Raw genomic sequence first — 24523 nt, 5'->3', positions numbered from 1 at the left:
TTCAGGAGTTACAATTCCAACCTTGGAAAAATGACCCGCTTTAATTACTTCAGTCTATTTTAGTAGCTAAATGACTAGTCCTAAAATGTTATTGTATTTTTTTATGTCCAATGTATTTGTATTTAAGTTCATAAAGTTAACATAAGAACATATAAATGCATTTGACATTTAAAAAAAGAACAAAAAAAATACTTTTCAGGATTCCAATACAAAAATAGCAAACAGCAGATCTACAAGCTCAAAACGTGTCACACTGCGACAGTACATGGATCTCCATATATGGGTAACTGGTCCGACCGATATACATCACTGGCCACATGGCCAAGAATTGGGCCTTTAGGGCAAGGTCGCATGTCGCCCTGAGGCGTCTTCTATTTACACTCACACAGACACTTCCACTTTCAATACGTTTTAAACATAGTGAAACTAGCTGAGCTCTTGCACAACAAAGTAGTGCCCTACATTCACAGAAGAACATCAAAAAAAAAGTTTAAATATGGAGACTTGAGGTTTCTGCCGCGGACGGCGACGATATTATCCAGATAAGTCACCTCAGTACTAGTCTGGCGTAGCCACACTTTCAGAGATCTCCGCCTAGACAGAGCTATCGAAACGCCTGGATATGCCAGACTACGCCTGTGACCTACATCCAGCTACACACACACACACGCACACACACACACACACACACACACACACACACACACACACACACACACACACACACACACACACACACACACACACACACACACACACACACACACACACACACACACAGCATGTGTTTAACCGTGTGTGTGTGTGTGTGTGTGTGTGTGTGTGTGTGTGTGTGTAACCACACCATATCCTGATTAGCGTCACCAAAGTAGAGACAGTATATTGTTGCCGTCGCCGGGCAAAAACCTTATATTTCTGTGTCTTGTTTCTCTGTAATACAATAAGCCATTCGTTTTGAAAAGTGCTGTGTAAACATGGCCAAAAGAAATGGCAGATCTACAAGCCTAATCATGGCACCGACTCCTTGGCACTCCAGTGCTGTAATTTTGAGGTATTTGTACTTTACTTGAGCATTTCCAATTTCCAGTACTTTTACTTCTACTCCACTAACATCTGAGAGACAAATACTGTACTTTTACTCAACTACATTTATTTGAAAGCTTTAGTTAATAGTTGCTTTGTAAGTTTTGATAATTATTCAAAAACCATTTCAGCCCTATATGTTGGCCATTTGAAAATAGCCGATCTACAAGCTCACAATGTGTCGCGATGCATTGTTTAAAATGCAATGTATTAACACATTTGATGCATTACATTCTGCTTATGACACTGTATAGTTATAAGGAACCAAATATCCGTCATAAATTCATAAATACAGAATATATGTTTTCTTTTATTTCAAAATGTAATAACAGGATGCATGTTCCATCCAAATCCATGAAACAACAAGAAATAACAGATTGAGTTGCTATTTGGCTTAATGTAAAATAACAACATCACAGTAAACATATTCATCCACAAGAGGGAGTTGGATGGTTACAGCACTAGCATAAAGGCACACAGGAAATCACAGGTCAAAATAAAGACACAACTTATCTTATTACAAGTAAAAGAAGGCACCTTGCGAGTGGGCGTGGTCACAAATCATTGTGTCACATGTCACACGTTCGGCCTTGGGACGTTCTCTGGTAGATAACCTAGAGGACAAAATAACCACAATTAACAGTTTTACTGCCAGCCCATTTCAGTGTTTTTTTACGACCACAAGAAAACGCTGTTTACACATCTATCCGTTCTGTCCATTCTTTTCAGTACCCTGGGTGACGCTAAATTCCACCATAGTTACACTCATACAACCATGCTAACAAAATGAGCAAATAGCTACTTTTGCGTTGGGCGCTCCACGCACACGCTCCGTGCAAAATCCGACTTACGGGTGAGGAGGAAAGTGTGTTTTTATGTATAATGCATTCTAACCAGAATCATAACAAAGCAGACCCAGAATGGATCGTGCACTTCCGCGTTTTCGTTCAGTCACATGATCTGCCACTGGAGGCAAGGCAAGTGTTTCGTATGAAACACCTGTTTGTTAAATCGGCAAAAAATAACCTATTCTCGTCAACCTTCGTCTGTGGGTTGGTTGCCTAATTAATAATTCTCGTCAATCTACCTCTGTGGCTTTGAAAGAGTTAACAGTTACAGGTAACTCACAGACGGTCACAGACCGACCGGCAGACTAACACAATTACATCACTGTATAATGGATGTATAATAACGTTTATTTTATTTTATTTTTATTAGCACTAGGGATGGGACGATAATCGTTATCGTTTATCGTGATTAAAAAACACAATAATCGTATCGTAGTCTCGCGAGGCCAGACTGTTGCCTCCGCGATTTGCAAAATGCTCCCAGCATACAGTCTGGTAAAGGGAAATAGAAACGATGAGTGCGAGATAAAGCGGAAGTGAAGCCCCCTCATCACTTCCGTTTCAGTCTCACATCGCACACATTTATCATTATATAAATAAAAATCATATAAGCATATTTAGCTTGCTGCTTAGCAGAAATGACATTTTAAAATATATTTTCTTGAACGGTAATGCCCGTTTCCATTACTCGCCGTTAGGGAGCTGCTGTTCCAGACTCTATATAGCATTCAGAGATTGTGGAATAGTTGTCTGGCTACGCGAGACTAATCGTATCGTGGAGGTTTAAATTTATCGTGAAAGTGTCCTCTGTCATGCACTGGGATCAATTCACCTCTTATTTGCCGAGCTGCCTATCTGGTACCACTTAAACACTTAAAAACTAACCTCGCGCTGCGAGGCGTTGTGAGCTTGTAGATCGGCTATTTTTGGCTAAAGTTCTCAGAATATATGGACGCTAGGGTTCAAGTGGTTAATATGAAAAAGGAGGAGGAAAAAAGCCTCTATCACACAAAGATTTGGAGGACCCCCTGTAGTAACTCTGAGGACCCCCTGTTGAAGACCCTTGCTTTAAAATAACTCCAGTGCTTACCTGAGATGTCGACGTCGTCCTGCTTCCAGATGGTGGTGCCGTCTTCTGCCAACACTTCAAACGACGGGTTCTCTTTTTGGGTGAACTCGATGTGCGCCTCGAACGTGGCATGGTAGTTTGGTCCGTAGTTCAGGAAAAAATGAGCACGCTGAAGAGAGAGAGAGAGAGAGAGAGAGAGAGGGAGAGGGAGAGGGAGAGAGAGAGGGAGAGAATTACTATGGGGCAGCAGTGGCCTAAAACAGTGCTTTTCAACCCTTTACACACGCACGTGCACACATAGACATCAAAGGGGGCTTGAGCCCCTGCCCTTTTATCTGTCTGTAAAAAGTGCCCTCTCCAGACCATGAAATCAGTTTTTACTATGGTGAAAGAAATGCAAATGCCCCCTCTTTCCATGCCATTCCTGAAGGCAGCATCAAAGACAATTGTCATCTCCAAACTCTCCTGAACTTGAGTGCAGCATCTTATGTTGAAAGAATTGCCCTCTCTGTGTAGAAACCCATGCCGTTACGCCACATCTCCAGTGTTGACTTGATTATTCTTAGCGTGGCGAAAATAGCCAACCTCCAAGCTCACAACGCGTCGCGCCGCATTGTGAGCATTTCCACAAAAAGACTTATGTCAGCCCCTGCCTCTCTCACCGAGTGCCGCGCTGCGAGCTTGTAGATCTGCAAATTTTTTTTAAGTCGTGAAAATGTGTGCAAATCTTTGAATATATGTATTTTCAAAGCGAACGTTTGTAACTCAAATTTTGCTTCTGGGGGTCCCTGGAACTAAATATTTTGAGATGGGGGTCCGTGGCCAAATAAATATCATTTTGGGGATCCTTCACATGAAAAGGTTTGAGAACCACTGACATAGTAGTCTCTCAAGAACAGACTGAGCTCCAGTTTTCTCTTTCTTTATATACCAGTAAATTAAGGGTGGGGGGGGGGGGAGAAAATACAAAAACCTATGTAAGCTGATTGATGTATTGATAAACATGCCATGCTCAATAAGTCATGTCCAAGCTTAATAAAAATAACATACAAAATATAATCGGGTCAAAATTCTAATTAGCACGATTAAAAAAAAATAGCAGATCTACAAGCTCGCAGCGTGGCACAGAGCTTGTATATCAGGTGTTTTTGAATCCAAGTACCCCCTTTACCCGACAACAACATTTTTCCCAACTGCAACGAAAACCATAACTAGCGGTACAAGTATATGATATTTATGATAACCCCCCTTTTCAAGAATATAACATCACAAAAAATAAAAAGGGAGTTTCAACACTGTGGCCGTAACAATTCAGTTCAGTTTTCTTGTCAATAACTAAAGCTGGCCGCACACTAGCCGATAATCGGGCTATTTAATTACCCCCCCGACAATCGGGCTTCCTCCGACTGAAACGTGCCCGACTATCGGGCATGAACGTCGTCTAGCGTGAGGTCTCACAGATCCACTCGGAGCCCAGCCGAGTGGCTCGGAGGACGATCGGGGGTAGCCCGACTCTTTTCAAACATGTTTGATATTTTCCTGGATCAGTACTGGTCTGGAAGACTGGAATAGCAGCAGGGGACTGATTGAAAATAGGTACAGCAGCTGCTGATAGACGCAAGTCTCTGAGCATACATATCTGAGTGACAGAGCTATCTCTTTTTCTCTCTCCCCACACACACACACACACACACACACACACACACACACACACACACACACACACACACACACACACACACACACACACACACACACACACACACACACACACACACACACACACACACACACACACACACACACACACACACACACACACACACACACACGAAATCAATCAATCAATCAACAAAGACGTAAAACTAGGCCAAACCAATTAGTGCAAGAGCCACAGCTGTCTGGACTCGCTAATAACTTTCCAGCTCTGCTCTCCTCCTCCAAGTTACATTAAATTTATGGTTCTCACTCTCAAATGTATGATAAACCTGTGCATTCGCATGTTTCCACCTCAAAATGCTGGATTACAGTTCTTCAAATGGACCAGACAGAACCGTCCTCTCTTTCTCTCTCTCTCTCTCTGGGACATTGGATCTTTTTTTAATGATTATATTTGATTGATCCATCCGCCCACACCGCGATAATTTGTTAAAAGACAGGGATTGAAAGCCTAGGCCATGGCCACTAAAGTAAAAGCAGACACTTGCCTGTCTTGAACTTGAACCTGTCTTGAACTTGAACCGTCCGTGGTGGAAGCAGCCTACAACAGCAGCTCACCCCACGTCAGTCACTTTCTCTGATGGTCCGTGCACGGTGCAGTTATGTAATCTCTACTCCTTTCAAGTTCCAATTGGCCATAGGTACAGCGTGTAGCTTAATTAATGGGCCATCATCAACTCGTTGTTTGATCTACCAGCTGGGTTAACAACTCCTGGCTACTCCGGGCACAGCGCGCCCCGCATAGCCAGGCGTTTCGCATGCACAAGTATTTTAACAGACAGCAGGTTTATAAAATATGCGCGCACGTTACCTTAACTATTATAAAATAAAATGACTTTATCAAAACTGACAATGATAAATATGGATATAGGCCTAATAGGCCTGTCCTTTTTAAAGCATTACAGTATATTTGGGACTAAAAACAAGTTCCCCCCCAAAAAAGCAATACACATAAATACACTGCTTATTATTTCAAATAATGATCCACATCCATCCTCCCAGGTTGTATCATGATTGCTTGCGATGGGAATTAAAACTCAATGGTCGCGAGTTTGTTTTATATCAGCAGAAATAGACCCTATAGTCAGTCACAGACTGAAGTGGGAACAGCACACGAGTGCAAGTAGCCTACGCGCCCACTGCCTGATCTACAAACCCTACAATGTGGCGCGGAGGGACGCAGTTTGATCTTGGAAATCTAATGTTCTGTGCGCCACACAGTCATACACCAACACGGAGCTAGAAAGGAACGCCCATAAACGTCACATCCGCTTTGAGCGTGGGGGAAAACAAACCGCCTTTCCCCATTGAGTTAATACAGCGTAAACAGTACACTATCGTTTTAATCACGTTCAGAGCGATTTTTTTGGACGATAAAACACTCGACAGCCAAGAAACATCCATCAGAAGGACTTCTGGAACGCAATCGTTCACTCGCCGTCGTAAAGTTCACTTATTATTAATATAACAAGCCTATTATGGATGACTGATTGATTGATTGAACGCACCGCTGTGCAGCACGGAGCTACTGTACCTCGCCACCTCGTCTAAACTACTACTCCTGCCTCATCAAAACCTCTGGAATAAAACGGGACCCAATTTTACTCTTTATACGTTGACCACATATTCAGTCTACTACACCAAATCTATTTTTGCCAATCTATGCCGTGCCAAAAATCAACAAGCTCGCACATAGTTTGGACCCCGTTATCTTCTCCCTGGCATATAGGATATAGAAGTCGGAGTTCAAGTGGTTTGTAATCAGAGTCAGATTAATATATTCCCCGCAAATTACACAAGCACTGACTGAGATGGAGATCTGTCGTTTCTGTAGGCTATCCAAGTTACACAACCATGAGATGAGATCGGAGATCTGTTTTTCTCTCCATCTACTCTACTCCCTGTGTTACAAAAAAAACATGTTTGCACATGCAGTGTTCATTTCAATCCTGGTAGAGACACTAATATTAATATGAGATGTGATCAATTAAACGTGCCACAATATAAATCCAACAGCCAGGCCCATTAGTCGTCAATAGATTTGAAACGTGAATATGGTCTAAATCCATTCCCATTGCCTAATACACTTACAATGGCATCCTCCTCCTGTGTCCTTCCCGTACGTGTTCCATGAACATCATTGCTGAATTAATGGCCTTTGTTTTTTGATATTGTGATTAGTGTAATTGATCATGTTCATGAAAATGTGAAAGTGTGTCTCTTACCAGGTGATTAAATCAGTCAGATAATAACCATGGCATTGATCCGACCAGTCCTATAAGGACAACAATTAATCCCGATGCTATTGCAGATAGTTTTTTGTCCAGGCATTTGCAGTAAGGAATCAATGTAATTAAGTGGTTTATAATCAGACTCAGATTATCCCCCGTGCATGTGTCAGAGTTGCACAATATAAGCACCCGTGGTCCCCCTCTTCCCTCTATGCTACAAAACCTGTTTACATTATGTCTTTCACCTGGTAGAGACACAATTACAATATATGATCAATTAAACTTACTCTAATATCAAAAAACAACAGTCGTTAAGTCGTCAATGTTGTTTATAGAACACATCGTAGTGAGTTCAAGTAGGATAGAGACCTGATCTTTGAATATATGGCAGGATCGACGCCAGTTTAAAAGTATTTTCTGCAGGTTTGAAACTATTCAGGATAGGATTGTGTTGTGTTGTGTTGTGTCAGTGTGTAAATCCTTGCATGATAACAAGCTGTTAATGGCTGTAGACAACTGGAATTCATTTAATGTGCTCTATAACCATCATTGATTAATTAATGCTTTTCGTTTTTTGATACGATACGTTTAATTTATCATAAAAAAAATGTAACAGTGTCTAATACCAGACGGATAGTCTAGATAACCCATGGTCTTTGATGATGCGACCTGTCCTTAATAATATCAGACAATATTTAATCCCAAAGCTGTTTAATTTTAAATGCATCATTTTTTGTCCATTGGCAACCAAGGAATCAATGTATGAATGAATGAATGAAACTTTATTTGTATAGCACCCTTCATACAAAAATGCAGCTCAGAGTGCTTCACACAACAAGATATAAAAACAAAGCAGCAATAATGACAATACAGCAAGACAAAGTAAATAAAACATTAACTCAGCAAATAACAGCAATAACAATAAAGTAGTAAAAGGCAAAACAGTTAAGCTAGGGTAGGATTATTTAAAAGCAATAGAAAATAAATAAGTCTTGAGTTGAGACTTAAAGTTGTCCACCGAGGTTGACTGCCTTAAATATAATGGGAGGCGGTTCCAGGCCGTCGGCCCATAGAAACAAAAAGCAGCCTCACCGTGTTTTCTAATTTTCATTTGTAAGCTAGGGATTTCAAGTAGGTCAGCACTAGCGGACCTAAGGGGACGGCCAGGAACATATCTATTCAGACAGTCATCGAGATAGGAGGGTGCCAGGCCATTAAGGGCTTTAAAAACCAGTAGAAGAATTTTAAAGTCTATTCTAAAGGCAACCGGAAGCCAATGCAGCGAAGCCAAAACTGGAGTGATATGCTCCCTCATCTTAGTTCTTGTTAAAACTCTGGCAGCCGCATTCTGGATGACTTGTAGTCTGTCAGTAGTTTTTTTAGGCAAGCCAGAGAAAAGTGCGTTGCAATAATCGAGTCTAGAAAAGACAAATGCATGAATTAACGTTTTTGCATCATCCAGTGACAGATAGGCTCTAATTCGAGCAATATTCCTAAGATGGAAAAAGGCAGTCTTGGCTATGTGACTGATGTGTGTATTAAAGCTTAGTTCAGAGTCAATGAGAACACCAAGGTTCTTTACTGTATTTTTACTGTTTACAGCCAGGCTGGTGAGTCTACCTGTCATTGATTCCCTCTGCTCACTAGAGCCAACAATGAGAACCTCAGTCTTGTCCTCATTTAGTTTGAGGAAGTTGGCAGACATCCAGCGTGTGATGCTGGACAGACAGGACAGCAAAGGTTCAAGGGCATTAGGGTCATCTGGGGATACAGAGATGTACATCTGAGTGTCGTCAGCATAAAAATGGTAATTAACGCCATGATTGGCAATAATTTCACCCAGTGGCAATATGTATAAAGAAAACAATAAGGGGCCGAGAATTGAGCCCTGCGGAATACCGGAAGAGATGGACTGTTTGTCAGAGACAAATTCATCTAATTTAACAAAGTAAGATCTGTCTCGAATGTAGGATTGGAACCAGGACAGGGCAGTACCTGACAGACCTATAGAGTGTTCCAGACGTTTTAATAAAATAAGATGATCTAGAGTGTCAAATGCAGCTGACTGATCCAGCAATAAAAGCACTGACACATTTTTCTTGGCAGAGGCCAGCCTGAGGTCATTAACCACTTTCACAAGCGCTGTTTCGGTGCTGTGGCCCTTCCTGAAACCAGACTGAAATTTATTGTGAGTCTTGTTTTGCTGAAGATAGACTTCCAGTTGATGGCAAATAACCTTTTCTATGATTTTGCCCAGAAAGGGCAAATTCGATATGGGTCGATAGTTGCTTAGCACAGAGGGATCAAGGTTGTGTTTCTTAATCAGGGGCCTGACTTCCGCTGTTTTTAATGAGATTGGGAAGGCGCCTGAATCTAGGGAACTGTTGACAATTTCCAAGATGTCACTGATGACACTATCCAGAACGTCTTTAAGGAAGGGGGTGGGAATGACGTCCAGTGAACAGGACGAAGACTTCATTTTTGATATAATATTTCTGAGCTCTTGTTCATTTATAGCGGAGAAGGAGTTGAGGCTTCCTCTAGAGTGAGCTACATTTGCCACAGTGGCTGTCGGAGTGATTGAGGTGGCATTGTCACCTATAATACCAGCACGTATATTGTAGATTTTGTCGTCAAAAAACAAGGCAAATTCGTTGCATCTAGCTGTGGAGGCCGGGAGTGACAGCCTATGGGACTGGGGGGGGTTCAAGAGACGATCAACAGTGGAAAATAACACCCTGGGATTGCACTTGTTCTCATTAATAATCTTTGAGAAGTAGGATTGTCTAGCCAAACGTAGGGCTCTGTTGTAGTCATAAGTTGACTTCCTAAGGCTCTCTTGGTGGATAGTGAGGTTACTCTTTCTAAATAATCGCTCATTTCTACGACATTCTCTCTTTAGTGAGCGCACATGCTCATTAATCCAAGGTGTGTTTTTTGAGGTGTTTTTCATTTTAACCTTTATAGGGGCTACTTTATCTAAGGCTGATTCTAGATTGTCATTAAAAAGTTGGACCCGGTCATTGACTGATAGAGCAGTGGGTAGGGAGGGTGCATTAGGCAAGTGAAGAGGAAAATCATTAGCAGCGGATGGAGAGAAAAAACGTTTTCTAATGATGCATTCTGTGTTGCATTTCTCCATCCCTGTGACGGTCATAGTAAAAAACAATACAAAATGGTCTGAGAGCTCGGGTCTATCGACAACCCTGTTCAAAGAGATGTTTATACCTTTGGTGATTACTAGATCAAGGGTGTGGCCAAGTTTGTGAGTAGGGCCGGTGACATGTTGATTGAGATCAAAAGAGTGTAGGATCTCTAAAAAGTCCATGGCTACAGTGTCTGAGCTATTATCAATATGCAAATTTATATCTCCTGAGATCACAATCATGTTGTAGTTGATGGAGCAGATGGACAAAAGTTCAGAGATTTCTGTTAAAAACAATATTTTGCTATTCCTCGGAGGGCGATAAACAGTAACCATTATTAAAGATGGGAGATTCTCCAGAAGAGCGGCCTGATATTCAAAGGATACAAATGTTCCCAGAGAGAGAGGCTTGAAATTTAAAGTGTCTTTAAAAATCATCGCTAGACCACCTCCTGTCATACCCTCACGCCCTGAGCAAATATATTTATAATTTGGGGGGCAAGCTGGAGCCATGAGCACCAGCTTGTAAGACATTGCAATTAATTAAAACATCGCTATACTATTAAAAAATCGGATTTGAAAACACGGAAAACCCCATTCTACTAATGGGGGTTGTTAAATATTTCCCCCACGCTTGACTCCGCCCACAGCTATGACGCGCTGATGACAAAGCTCCGTGTTGGTGTATACGACTAATCATAAATCAGGCACCATGAGAAGCAGACAGCACGCAGCACGCAGCAGTGATAGAGACAGAGAGGGTAAAAGTCAGAGAGTTGAACAGAGGCATGGATTGACATGAAACGTGTCAAAGTGAACTCATATGATCATCAAAATGGGACACAATTGAAGCGTTTTTTTTTTCTCCATTGCGCGAAGCGATGGTGTGTTGTGTGGATAACGTTTATGTGTTGTTGTGTGCGTGTGCGTGTGTGTGTCAGAGATTCCGTTAGCCGGTATTTACCGGCCATTGACCGGTAAAATGTTTAATTGGCCGGTAATTATAAAGTCCACCGGCCACCGTGGCCGGCTGGGAAAATGCCTCTTAGGCTATTTTATCATGTAATCTTATTATTCACATAATTATTTGTCTAAAGTAGTAAAGCTACAACCATTAAAACCTATCATCTATCTATAAATGCGACAAATCTCTGTCTGTTTGTTTGTTTGTAATCCACGTATCTCGAGAACCGTTCGTCCCACCGGCTTCAGATTCGGCACGCGCGTTCCCCGCCGCCGCGCGGAGTGCAGTGCAGGGCCTCGACCCGACCCGACTCGCGGTTTTCCAAAACCGGCGCGAAACGTTCGGAATCTCCTTATGCGGAGCTGATTGTTGACATCAGGCTGTTCCGGAGGAAATCGACGCAAGCGCTGACTCATTGTGACATCACTTCATAAAAGGCTGTGACATCACGTACGCCACATGAGTCAACAAAAAATCTCTGTGAATGTGTATGTATGTATGTGAATCTCGAGAACCGTTCTTCCCACCGGCACACGCTTTCTCCAGATATAGGCATAAAATGAATCTCCGAATGCGGAGCTGATGTCTGACATCAGAGTTTTCCGCAACCGGTACTGTGTGTGCAGAGATCTCCATATATGGGCATAAGGGGACAAAGGCAAACAGATGGTCAAAACGGGTCCTATGACAACAGGTATATTGGGGTTTGCATTAAAGGGTGGGGACAAAGGCTAACAGATGGTCAAAACGGGTCCTATGACAACAGGTATATTGGGGTTTGCATTAAAGGATGGGGCATTCATGGGGTCCGCTCCAAAAAAGAAAATAAAAGAGACAAAAACAAACATAAGACAAGCGACAAAGCGTGGGACTGGGAGGATGACTTGAATGATGCAGATTTAAGCAGGCTGTGTATTCTGCTTAAAGAAGAAACAAACAAAAAGCGACAGAGATCTCATATATGGGCATAAAATGGACGCAGATAAACAGATATCTCCATATACGGGCATAAAGGGACACAGACGGAGAGATACAGAGATCTCCATATATGGGCATAAAATGGACACAAATAGACAGATATCTCCATATATGGGCATATGGGCATAAAATGGACCCAGAACTATATCTGCAGTGATCTCCATATATGGACATAAAATGGACGCCGACAGACAGACAGATACAGATATCTCCATATATGGGCATAAATGGACACAGGCAAACAGATGGTCAAAACGGGTTCTATGACAACAGGTATAATGGGGTTTGCATTAAAGGGCGGGGGATTCATTCCCTATTTACATCGTTCCCGAGTTGGCCAGGTCGCCGACTAGACGCTGGGCCGCCCAAGCTTCTAGTAATTTTAAATTTGTATCATGTTCTGTAAGTCTGTCTGACGACAGCGGAGCTCACCGCCACTGCTGCTGCTTCATGCTGCGCTGTAGAGGTGGGACGTTCGCGAACGAATCAAGTCTTTTGATCGGCTCTTTGAAATGAACGATATGATTCGGTTCAAAGTAGGGAGCAGTTACTGAACAGTGGTGGGAAAAGTACGCCAGTCTTTTGAACGGCTCTTTGAAAGGAACGGATCCCACAGATCCAGCTTACTTCAAAGAGCCATAAATCCCATCTCTATGCGCTGTGCGCACGCATTGGAAATATCAGAGCTTCAAGCTCACAACAAGTCGAAACGCACAGCGCTGTGAGCTTGTATGTCTGCTATTTTAGACGCACACAGCCTTACGGAGAAGCATCACGTTTCACAGCTGACAGTTCCAGCACCTTGTAGTCTAACAATCAGCGCTATACAGCGTGGTTTTAGTGTTATAATCAGAACAGAACTGGGGTTCTTCCAAGGTAATCTAGACCAAGCTGGACCCAGTATAGACGATAATAAAAAAGGGACCCGAACTCTGTGGAATCATGGATATTATATAAGCACGCACATGACTTTCTGATCGCATGGATGTGATCCCATCGTGGTCAAAGCAACAGAGGCATGTCAAGTTAGTAACCTTCCTTGCGCCAACATAACATTAACAAAACAAAACAAATGTTGTGTGTTTGCATAATTAAGGTTTAATGAGACGTGAAGCCAAAATCATATACTATTAACTTATTAATTTGTAGGCCACTGCATGTGTCTGGCAGGGCGCGCAAACGGTTCGCTTGAGTTGCGCGCCCACTTTAACCTATTCACTTCTTTTTTGGCAAGCGATACTACTACATAAGTAGGATATTATTTTGTTAACTCAGGAACATTTTGCAATTGCATCTGTGATAAAGAGGAAGGAAATAAAATGGTGTAATTATCAGTTGGGTGCACGGTGCACCATGCACATACAGTATCTCATCTGCAAACACGTATGTGACGTTCATTATAATATGGCCGATAAATTAATTGATTGGCCGGTAAAATATAATCCTGCCGGCCAAGGTGGCCGGCCCCAAAAATGCCTAGCGGAAACCCTGGTGTGTGTGTGTGTGTGTGTGTGTTGCAAGGCGAAGAACAGCCCCGTGACATTTTGTATTTTATATTATGTAGGCTATTATTGCTTTGTTCAGGCCCGACTCAATCTGAATAGAATCCTGTAGCGTGCGGAGCGCCCGACTGTTCAAAACGGCTAGTCTGAGCCCGTTTAGATTATCTGGTAAAATAATCTGAAAAAATGATCCTGTAGTGTTTAATTCTACCCGATTCAGTCGGGCCCGATTATCGGCTAGTGTATGGCCAGCATTCAAACAACATTCAAACACATACCAGTTTCCTGGTACCATGTAATTTGCGTTGGCAACTATCAGGCTCGCAACAAGTTTCTCCAAGTGTCATCATTAAACATAACAGTAAATGTTGTTTCTCCTTCCAATTCAAATGTAGTTAATTATTTAACAATGAATAAGAGTATAATAAGAGTAAGATTTATACTTCTATTTTTCTTTTTGGGGGGGCATTATCTTGAGTACCCCCTGCAGTACCTCCGCGTACCCCTAGGGGTACACGTACCCCCATTTGAGAAACACTGGGTTAGAGGAGCCAGTTTGTAACCCAAAAGGTTCTGGGTTCCACTCCCCGGAGGGGAATAAAACATGATTAAAATAGCAGATCTACAAGCTTGCAGTGCGGCACTTGGTGCCACACTGTGAGCTTGTATATCTGCCAGGGCATTCACCAAACATTCGAATATTCGACTATTCGAATATCAAAGTCACTATTCGATGTTGTTCACCAAAGTCGAATATTCGCTTATTTGAATATATATATTTTTTTTTATTGTTTTCTCTTTAAAAAATATATAGTTTTTAAAGCTTGGCTAGATAGGAAGTCATAAGAATGAGTTGTCAATGCCCCTGGTGGATGAATTTGTTAATGCTCTATACCAGGGGTTCTCAAACCTTTTTAGGCCGTGACCCCCAAAATAAACATATTAGAACTGGGGACCCCCACCCTGACAAGCACTTGGAACTGTAGGTATTACATTTAATGTGACTCGGTTCCGTAGATAAATATTGTGAAAATAGCAGATCTACATGTTCACAACGCCTCGCGTTGCGAGGCGTTGTGAGCATGTAGATCTGCTATTTTCACAATGTTCGCCTCTTGCTTACTAAATATTTGAACGGTTTGGCCAGTTTGGCGAGTCCTGTCGAATATTCGACTATTCGAATATTTTTAGGTTGAATAATTCGAATACTAAAAATCACTATTCGTGAATGCCCTAATATCTGCTATATTTTAAAAGTTAAAGTGGTTAAAATATAGAGTGACACAGGTCTAAAGGGGTCCAGTAAACTAGCCGTACCTCAGGCTGAGACCTCCGACAGGGAGAACACTTCAGCTGGTACTTGCGGTCTCTGGTGAAGAGAATGTGGGTGTTGGGTCTCTTGATCTGGACGTCCTTCGTGTGCTGGGACTCCAACTGAAATAAAAAACCACAACGTCGACGTTTCACCTTTAACATGTTTTCAAGTTTAGATCATCACCGTCTTGTTAACACTTTTCAAAAGGGATATTTCACTTTCAAACATGTTTTTTGGTCTTTTACACATTATTGGATGCCATCTAACTCAAATTATTTAGATATTCAGTGCCACCATTCACTTACGCTTTATTTTGAAGGAGCCCAAGAAGCTTTGTGCGTGTGCAGGTGTGTGTACTCGGACGATAAGTTTGTTTACAAACAGTCGCGAAACTAAAATCCTAACCGCGGCCGACCATCAAAGCCCAGTGTAGCGTTGTAGAAGAGCGGGTCTCGGCCTCCTCGGCATTATTTTCACCTTATTCAGAGATACAGCCGTTTTTATGTTATGTTATATGCATTCCTAAGACAGAAATTGGAGGCTATCGCGTGGGTGGCATATCAACCTGTCGGTCTCCTATCACTCGATTATCACCGCTGAGCGAGATGTTATCCCTTACACAGGCATCCATTGTGTTAAATATCTACTACTCACAAAAAGGACTAATGCATATCAAACTGGGAACACTGTAAAAAATAAAAGTTGGGAAAACTCAAAATTTTAAGGCAACAAACTTCAAGTGATCCCTGACCAATACGACAAATATGTCTTAATACATTATAATTGTCCTCTATAACTACAATGTAAAATTAAAAACACCTTAAATATTTTATTTATTCTAGAAATAGCTAATCTTTCACTCAGTAGGGGAAATGCCTGTCGCAAGTTGATGATGTCATAAATGTCGTGTCATTTTTATGGCATGCATGTGCAAAAAAACAAAACACAAACACATTTGAAATATTGATTTGATGCTCATATTAACCATAGGAAGTATTAAGTTTGTTTTTATTTTCACATGCATGCCATAAATTCCATAGGGATAGATCACACTTGACATTTATGACATCATCAACTTGCGACGGGCATTTCCCCTATTGAGTGAAAGATTAGCTATTTCTAGAATAAATAAAATAATTGAGGTGTTTTTAATTTTACATTGTAGTTATAGAGGACAATTATAATGTATTAAGGCATATTTGTCGTATTAGTCAGGGATCACTTTCAGAAAACTTTAAAGTTAGACAATCAAACATAAAACTTTAAGTTTTGCTTAAATTGGTTTAGTTGGTTTATCTTAACATTTTCAGTTCCTCAGCTTTTATACTTTTAGCTTAACTTAAAATTCTAAGTTGCCCTAAAGTTTTTTGAAGTTTGTTGCCTTAAAATCTTGTGTTTTCCCAACTTTTAATTTTTTTTACAGTGAAGCTCCTTGATATCCTCAGGGTTGAAAAAGAAGCATTGATGCATTGTGCAACCGGCATCACGGATGAAGCGCCTCACCTCCGTGATGGGGATGTTGGCCGGCAGGGCAAAGAGACTCAGGATGATGAGGCTCCGGGGCGGGCGGAGGTACAGCTGGATCTGCCCGTGGATGGGCTTGGGGAAGAAGGGAAGGTTGGACACCAGGCCGAACATCATCTGGCCGCCCACGGGAACGTCCACCACCGCGTGGGTCGCCGTCACCTTGACCGGCTTCAGGATGTTGATGCCGTCCTCCGTGATCTGGGCCACGGACAGGTCCAGGTCACCTGAGCCCAAAGGTTGTAGAAAGGTTGTTTTTTTTACCCATTAATAATACTTGGAGTGGAACGCATTATTACGCGTTATTACTGTAACCATTATTTTATGCTTTAACTATTAACCCATTCAGGCCGGGAACACATTTTGCTGTTTGGGAGGGGCTTACAGTACATGTACAGTATGTAGCAACATATTTGTTTTGTAGGCTAATTTCTGATTTAGCCCTATTCTATAGGTTAGGCCTAAATGGGTAGAAATAGCAGATACACAAGCTCACAGCTCACTGTGAGCTTGTAGATCTGCTATTTTTTTTTTTAAATTGTGGAAAATTCTTTCAATACTTTCACCCGATTCTATAAATGTCTTCTAAATTCTTCTAAGGTTTTTGAAAAAATGCATGTTTCTGTCAGAGGTTTGGTGTAGAGGGTTTCTATGTCAGAGGTTTGGTGTAGAGGGGAAAAAGAGCAGACTAAGTACACATGTTTCTATGTCAGAGGTTTGGTGTAGAGGGGAAAAAGAGCAGACTAAGTACACATGTTTCTATGTCAGAGGTTTGGTGTAGAGGGGAAAAAGAGCAGACTAAGTACACATGTTTCTATGTCAGAGGTTTGGTGTAGAGGGTAAAAAGAGCAGACTAAGTACACATGTTTCTATGTCAGAGGTTTGGTGTAGAGGGGAAAAAGAGCAGACTAAGTACACATGTTTCTATGTCAGAGGTTTGGTGTAGAGGGGAAAAAGAGCAGACTAAGTACACATGTTTCTATGTCAGAGGTTTGGTGTAGAGGGGAAAAAGAGCAGACTAAGTACACATGTTTCTATGTCAGAGGTTTGGTGTAGAGGGGAAAAAGAGCAGACTAAGTACACATGTTTCTATGTCAGAGGTTTGGTGTAGAGGGGAAAAAGAGCAGACTAAGTACACATGTTTCTATGTCAGAGGTTTGGTGTAGAGGGTAAAAAGAGCAGACTAAGTACACATGTTTCTATGTCAGAGTTTTGGTGTAGAGGAGAAAAGGAGCAGACTAAGTACACATGTTTCTATGTCAGAGGTTTGGTGTAGAGGGTAAAAAGAGCAGACTAAGTACACATGTTTCTATGTCAGAGGTTTGGTGTAGAGGGGAAAAAGAGCAGACTAAGTACACATGTTTCTATGTCAGAGGTTTGGTGTAGAGGGTAAAAAGAGCAGACTAAGTACACATGTTTCTATGTCAGAGGTTTGGTGTAGAGGGGAAAAAGAGCAGACTAAGTACACATGTTTCTATGTCAGAGGTTTGGTGTAGAGGGGAAAAAGAGCAGACTAAGTACACATGTTTCTATGTCAGAGGTTTGGTGTAGAGGGGAAAAAGAGCAGACTAAGTACACATGTTTCTATGTCAGAGGTTTGGTGTAGAGGGGAAAAAGAGCAGACTAAGTACACATGTTTCTATGTCAGAGGTTTGGTGTAGAGGGGAAAAAGAGCAGACTAAGTACACATGTTTCTATGTCAGAGGTTTGGTGTAGAGGGGAAAAAGAGCAGACTAAGTACACATGTTTCTATGTCAGAGGTTTGGTGTAGAGGGTAAAAAGAGCAGACTAAGTACACATGTTTCTATGTCAGAGTTTTGGTGTAGAGGAGAAAAAGAGCAGACTAAGTACACATGTTTCTATGTCAGAGGTTTGGTGTAGAGGGTAAAAAGAGCAGACTAAGTACACATGTTTCTATGTCAGAGGTTTGGTGTAGAGGGTAAAAAGAGCAGACTAAGTACACATGTTTCTATGTCAGAGGTTTGGTGTAGAGGGTAAAAAGAGCAGACTAAGTACACATGTTTCTATGTCAGAGTTTTGGTGTAGAGGAGAAAAAGAGCAGACTAAGTACACATGTTTCTATGTCAGAGTTTTGGTGTAGAGGGTAAAAAGAGCAGACTAAGTACACATGTTTCTATGTCAGAGTTTTGGTGTAGAGGGTAAAAAGAGCAGACTAAGTACACATGTTTCTATGTCAGAGGTTTGGTGTAGAGGGTAAAAAGAGCAGACTAAGTACACATGTTTCTATGTCAGAGGTTTGGTGTAGAGGGTAAAAAGAGCAGACTGAGTACACATGTTTCTATGTCAGAGGTTTGGTGTAGAGGGGAAAAAGAGCAGACTAAGTACACATGTTTCTATGTCAGAGGTTTGGTGTAGAGGGGAAAAAGAGCAGACTGAGTACACATGTTTCTATGTCAGAGGTTTGGTGTAGAGGGGAAAAAGAGCAGACTAAGTACACATGTTTCTATGTCAGAGGTTTGGTGTAGAGGGGAAAAAGAGCAGACTAAGTACACATGTTTCTATGTCAGAGGTTTGGTGTAGAGGGGAAAAAGAGCAGACTAAGTACACATGTTTCTATGTCAGAGGTTTGGTGTAGAGGGGAAAAAGAGCAGACTAAGTACACATGTTTCTATGTCAGAGGTTTGGTGTAGAGGGGAAAAAGAGCAGACTAAGTACACATGTTTCTATGTCAGAGGTTTGGTGTAGAGGGGAAAAAGAGCAGACTAAGTACACATGTTTCTATGTCAGAGGTTTGGTGTAGAGGGGAAAAAGAGCAGACTGAGTACACATGTTTCTATGTCAGAGGTTTGGTGTAGAGGGGAAAAAGAGCAGACTAAGTACACATGTTTCTATGTCAGAGGTTTGGTGTAGAGGGGAAAAAGAGCAGACTAAGTACACATGTTTCTATGTCAGAGGTTTGGTGTAGAGGGTAAAAAGAGCAGACTAAGTACACATGTTTCTATGTCAGAGGTTTGGTGTAGAGGGGAAAAAGAGCAGACTAAGTACACATGTTTCTATGTCAGAGGTTTGGTGTAGAGGGTAAAAAGAGCAGACTAAGTACACATGTTTCTATGTCAGAGGTTTGGTGTAGAGGGGAAAAAGAGCAGACTAAGTACACATGTTTCTATGTCAGAGGTTTGGTGTAGAGGGGAAAAAGAGCAGACTAAGTACACATGTTTCTATGTCAGAGGTTTGGTGTAGAGGGGAAAAAGAGCAGACTAAGTACACATGTTTCTATGTCAGAGGTTTGGTGTAGAGGGGAAAAAGAGCAGACTAAGTACACATGTTTCTATGTCAGAGGTTTGGTGTAGAGGGGAAAAAGAGCAGACTAAGTACACATGTTTCTATGTCAGAGGTTTGGTGTAGAGGGGAAAAAGAGCAGACTGAGTACACATGTTTCTATGTCAGAGGTTTGGTGTAGAGGGGAAAAAGAGCAGACTGAGTACACATGTTTCTATGTCAGAGGTTTGGTGTAGAGGGGAAAAAGAGCAGACTAAGTACACATGTTTCTATGTCAGAGGTTTGGTGTAGAGGGGAAAAAGAGCAGACTAAGTACACATGTTTCTATGTCAGAGGTTTGGTGTAGAGGGGAAAAAGAGCAGACTGAGTACACATGTTTCTATGTCAGAGGTTTGGTGTAGAGGGGAAAAAGAGCAGACTGAGTACACATGTTTCTATGTCAGAGGTTTGGTGTAGAGGGGAAAAGGAGCAGACTAAGTACACATGTTTCTATGTCAGAGGTTTGGTGTAGAGGGGAAAAAGAGCAGACTAAGTACACATGTTTCTATGTCAGAGGTTTGGTGTAGAGGGGAAAAAGAGCAGACTAAGTACACATGTTTCTATGTCAGAGGTTTGGTGTAGAGGGGAAAAAGAGCAGACTAAGTACACATGTTTCTATGTCAGAGGTTTGGTGTAGAGGGGAAAAAGAGCAGACTAAGTACACATGTTTCTATGTCAGAGGTTTGGTGTAGAGGGGAAAAAGAGCAGACTAAGTACACGTTTCTATGTCAGAGGTTTGGTGTAGAGGGGAAAAAGAGCAGACTAAGTACACATGTTTCTATGTCAGAGGTTTGGTGTAGAGGGGAAAAAGAGCAGACTGAGTACACATGTTTCTATGTCAGAGGTTTGGTGTAGAGGGGAAAAAGAGCAGACTGAGTACACATGTTTCTATGTCAGAGGTTTGGTGTAGAGGGGAAAAAGAGCAGACTGAGTACACATGTTTCTATGTCAGAGGTTTGGTGTAGAGGGGAAAAAGAGCAGACTAAGTACACATGTTTCTATGTCAGAGGTTTGGTGTAGAGGGGAAAAAGAGCAGACTGAGTACACATGTTTCTATGTCAGAGGTTTGGTGTAGAGGGGAAAAAGAGCAGACTGAGTACACATGTTTCTATGTCAGAGGTTTGGTGTAGAGGGGAAAAAGAGCAGACTGAGTACACATGTTTCTATGTCAGAGGTTTGGTGTAGAGGGGAAAAAGAGCAGACTGAGTACACATGTTTCTATGTCAGAGGTTTGGTGTAGAGGGGAAAAAGAGCAGACTGAGTACACATGTTTCTATGTCAGAGGTTTGGTGTAGAGGGGAAAAAGAGCAGACTGAGTACACATGTTTCTATGTCAGAGGTTTGGTGTAGAGGGGAAAAAGAGCAGACTAAGTACACATGTTTCTATGTCAGAGGTTTGGTGTAGAGGGGAAAAAGAGCAGACTAAGTACACATGTTTCTATGTCAGAGGTTTGGTGTAGAGGGGAAAAAGAGCAGACTAAGTACACATGTTTCTATGTCAGAGGTTTGGTGTAGAGGGGAAAAAGAGCAGACTAAGTACACATGTTTCTATGTCAGAGGTTTGGTGTAGAGGGGAAAAAGAGCAGACTAAGTACACATGTTTCTATGTCAGAGGTTTGGTGTAGAGGGGAAAAAGAGCAGACTAAGTACACATGTTTCTATGTCAGAGGTTTGGTGTAGAGGGGAAAAAGAGCAGACTAAGTACACATGTTTCTATGTCAGAGGTTTGGTGTAGAGGGTAAAAAGAGCAGACTAAGTACACATGTTTCTATGTCAGAGGTTTGGTGTAGAGGGTAAAAAGAGCAGACTAAGTACACATGTTTCTATGTCAGAGGTTTGGTGTAGAGGGGAAAAAGAGCAGACTAAGTACACAGTGGGGCCTTTTCCACCAAAGGAACCTTGGTTCAAGAAGCAGCGCCGTTCAACTTTCTTGGAACCTTAGTTTCTTTCTTGGGAACCGGAATTTTATTTCATGACAAAAATAATGTATTTTACAGAGTGGGTGGGGTGCTGAGAGGTTTCCCCCCACGGAGAATAGACTTTCAACAACGCAAAACCACCTTTGGTTTGGTGAGTAGTGAAGAAGTTTAGTTTATTTTGACTCAGGTTGAGCGTTCGCCGCTCGTAGGGGCTGAGAAATCCCGGTCTAGTCATTTAGCGACGGGTCTGTCAGAGCGTCAGTGCAGCTGACGCTCTGGACCAGAGCTAATATGGAGCGTGACATGAGGCGTGACGCACGGACAGACAGACGGACATGATCTGCAGGTTTGTGGCCTCACCAATGTTGACCAGGGCGTGGGCCAGGTGCAGCTGGCTGATGACCCCCTCCTCACACTCGATCTTAAACAGCAGGCCGGCGGGCGTCTTCCCCGTGGACTGCACCAGACGATCATCCCAGTACTTCGTCCTGGAGATCGCATGGGAAATAAAGCAACAAAAAACAACATCTCAACATCAGTATTCATTATGACGGTGTCATATTTTAGCAGTGGTGGAAAAAGTACTCATATTCCTTCACCACTTTTCAACCTGTGTTCATATAATAGGTCCTCACTAATGTTCATGATAAAATAGCACAATTCTTTTTCCCCACTCAGTCTGGGTCTCATAGGAGAGCTGTGGGCGGGTCAAATCCTTCCACCAGTGACATCATCAATGGGGAATCCAAGCTAATAGAAAATGCAGGCTTTCTATTCCTGAAAAAAAAAAAAAAAAAATCAAAAATATTGTTTAAAAAGAAAATCGGTCAAACGATGATGTCACTGATTGAACATTAGTGAGGACCTATTATATGAAGACAGGTGAAAAGTGGTGCAATCCTCCTTTAAGTAAAAGTATCAATACTCCACGTTACTGGGAGACAGAAGCTATGGGAAATCACAGTGGTTGAAAGAGGCTAGTAGGAAGCACTTGGCGACTTCTCAGACGCAAGTTCTGCCAGACCTGCAGTACATCTTAATTTGGTGAGAACCGATTGGTTTTGACTATCTCTTTCTCCTCTTTGCTCTGCTATTTAGTGTGACATCACAGTGAAGCCAGAGCGTGATGTCAGAGCGGCAAACCCATTCTGTTAAGAGTGGTTCCCCTGACATCACAGTGACATCAGAGCATGATGTCAGAGCGACAAACCCATTCTGTTAAGAGTGGTTCCCCTGACATCACAGTGACATCAGAGCGGCAAACCCATAGAGCGTAAACAAGTGTACACGTCTACACGTCCAGACAGACGGACACGGACAAGCTGTGACGTAGGGCTGTCACGATATGACATTTTACATGACGATTAATTGTCACTCAAATAATTGGCGATTAACGATTTAATTGTGTTTTTGTCGTTGACAATTACATTTCTGTTTGGCTTGTAGGCTTTGAAGTTGCACATGGTAGATATGACACATAACCTAAATATACAAATACATTACTGACATATTTGACAACTTACTATTGCGACGCGTTGTGAGCTTGTAGATCTGCTATTTCCACTATTTCTGACATTTTTCAACATTCACGATTATGACGATTATGACAAAATAATTGCGATAATGTCAAATCATCACGATTAGACGATTATGTAACAATTGTGACAGCCCTACTGTGACGTTTCTCATAGTAAACTGCGACCAAAAGCTTTTGCCAGGCTTACCGGTAGTAGATGTCGGCTTCCTTGGTGGTTTGAAACAGCAGGTTGGTCTTACTGCAGTGGAACAGGCCCGCTCCTTCCAACCCGTAGCTGTCACACAAACACTGAACGTTACAACAGCAGGTTGGTCTTACTGCAGTGGAACAGGCCCGCTCCTTCCAACCCGTAACTGTCACACAAACACTGAACGTTACAACAGCAGGTTGGTCTTACTGCAGTGGAACAGGCCCGCTCCTTCCAACCCGTAGCTGTCACACAAACACTGAACATTACAACAGCAGGTTGGTCTTAGTGCAGTGGAACAGGCCCGCTCCTTCCAACCCGTAGCTGTCACACAAACACTGAACGTTACAACAGCAGGTTGGTCTTACTGCAGTGGAACAGGCCCGCTCCTTCCAACCCGTAGCTGTCACACAAACACTGAACGTTACAACAGCAGGTTGGTCTTACTGCAGTGGAACAGGCCCGCTCCTTCCAACCCGTAGCTGTCACACAAACACTGAACGTTACTCCTTTGAACAACTTCCCTTTTCTCACCAATTCCATCTAGGGGTGGGCGATATGGTGATAATTATCGTTGAGACGATACAATGTCTCCACGATATGCCTTTTCAGAGGTATCGTATATATCGTGATACAATTGAGGGAGCCTTGTAAAAAACCCTGTTTAATCGTTAATACAGAGATTCATTGCAGAATTCAATTTAAACCTGCATTTTGGTCTATATCAGTAGTTCTCAAACTTTAAAATGTCAAGGTCTCCACTCGGCTACATACTTGTAAAGTTCAATTTAGACCTCCCAAAAGGAACCCAGAGAGTCTAGTTTTTGTCAAGTAACTTCCATAAAAATCAACTTGAAAAAAGAATCGTGATAAAATCGTGTATCATGATACAGCTTGGGAAAATATCGTGATATTGTATTTTTCCATATCGCCCACCCCTAATTCCATCCTTCAGTGCCCAGGTTGAAGGCACGTGCAGAGAATGTTAGAGAGGCAGGGGCTGACATTTCTAAAAGGGCCTTTTGGTGGAAATATGGAAAATAGCAGACCTCCAAGCTCACACAGCGTTGCAGCGCGACATATTGTGAGCTTGGAGGTCGGCTATTTTCGGTACTTGATAACACACTAAACTTAAGCATAAAAAAAGGCAATACTGGAGATGTGGTGTACGGCATGGATTTCTACACAGAGAGGGCAATTCTTTCAGCATAAGATACAGCATT

The 24523-nt window shown here is 42.0% G+C and overlaps 1 protein-coding gene across 1 annotated transcript; it reads right to left on the bottom strand.

Moving 5' to 3' along the window:
• Positions 1–1529: 1529 nt before the first annotated feature.
• LOC308304931 (uncharacterized protein) lies at positions 1530–23843 on the bottom strand (the record flags this gene model as incomplete). Its single annotated transcript, XM_080749555.1, has 8 exons — positions 1530–1697; positions 3022–3169; positions 14857–14973; positions 16358–16605; positions 21937–22064; positions 23301–23387; positions 23492–23545; positions 23650–23843. The coding sequence occupies 8 exons, from the start codon at positions 23841–23843 to the stop codon at positions 1660–1662; spliced, it is 1014 nt and encodes a 337-aa protein (XP_080605681.1). The 3' UTR covers positions 1530–1659.
• Positions 23844–24523: the final 680 nt, after the last annotated feature.

This window comes from Nannobrachium achirus, assembly GCF_963921795.1.
Source record: "Nannobrachium achirus genome assembly, chromosome: 19".
NCBI lineage: Eukaryota > Metazoa > Chordata > Actinopteri > Myctophiformes > Myctophidae > Nannobrachium > Nannobrachium achirus.
Note: the sequence above shows the minus strand (reverse complement) of the source record. Positions and strands in the feature narration are given on the sequence as shown.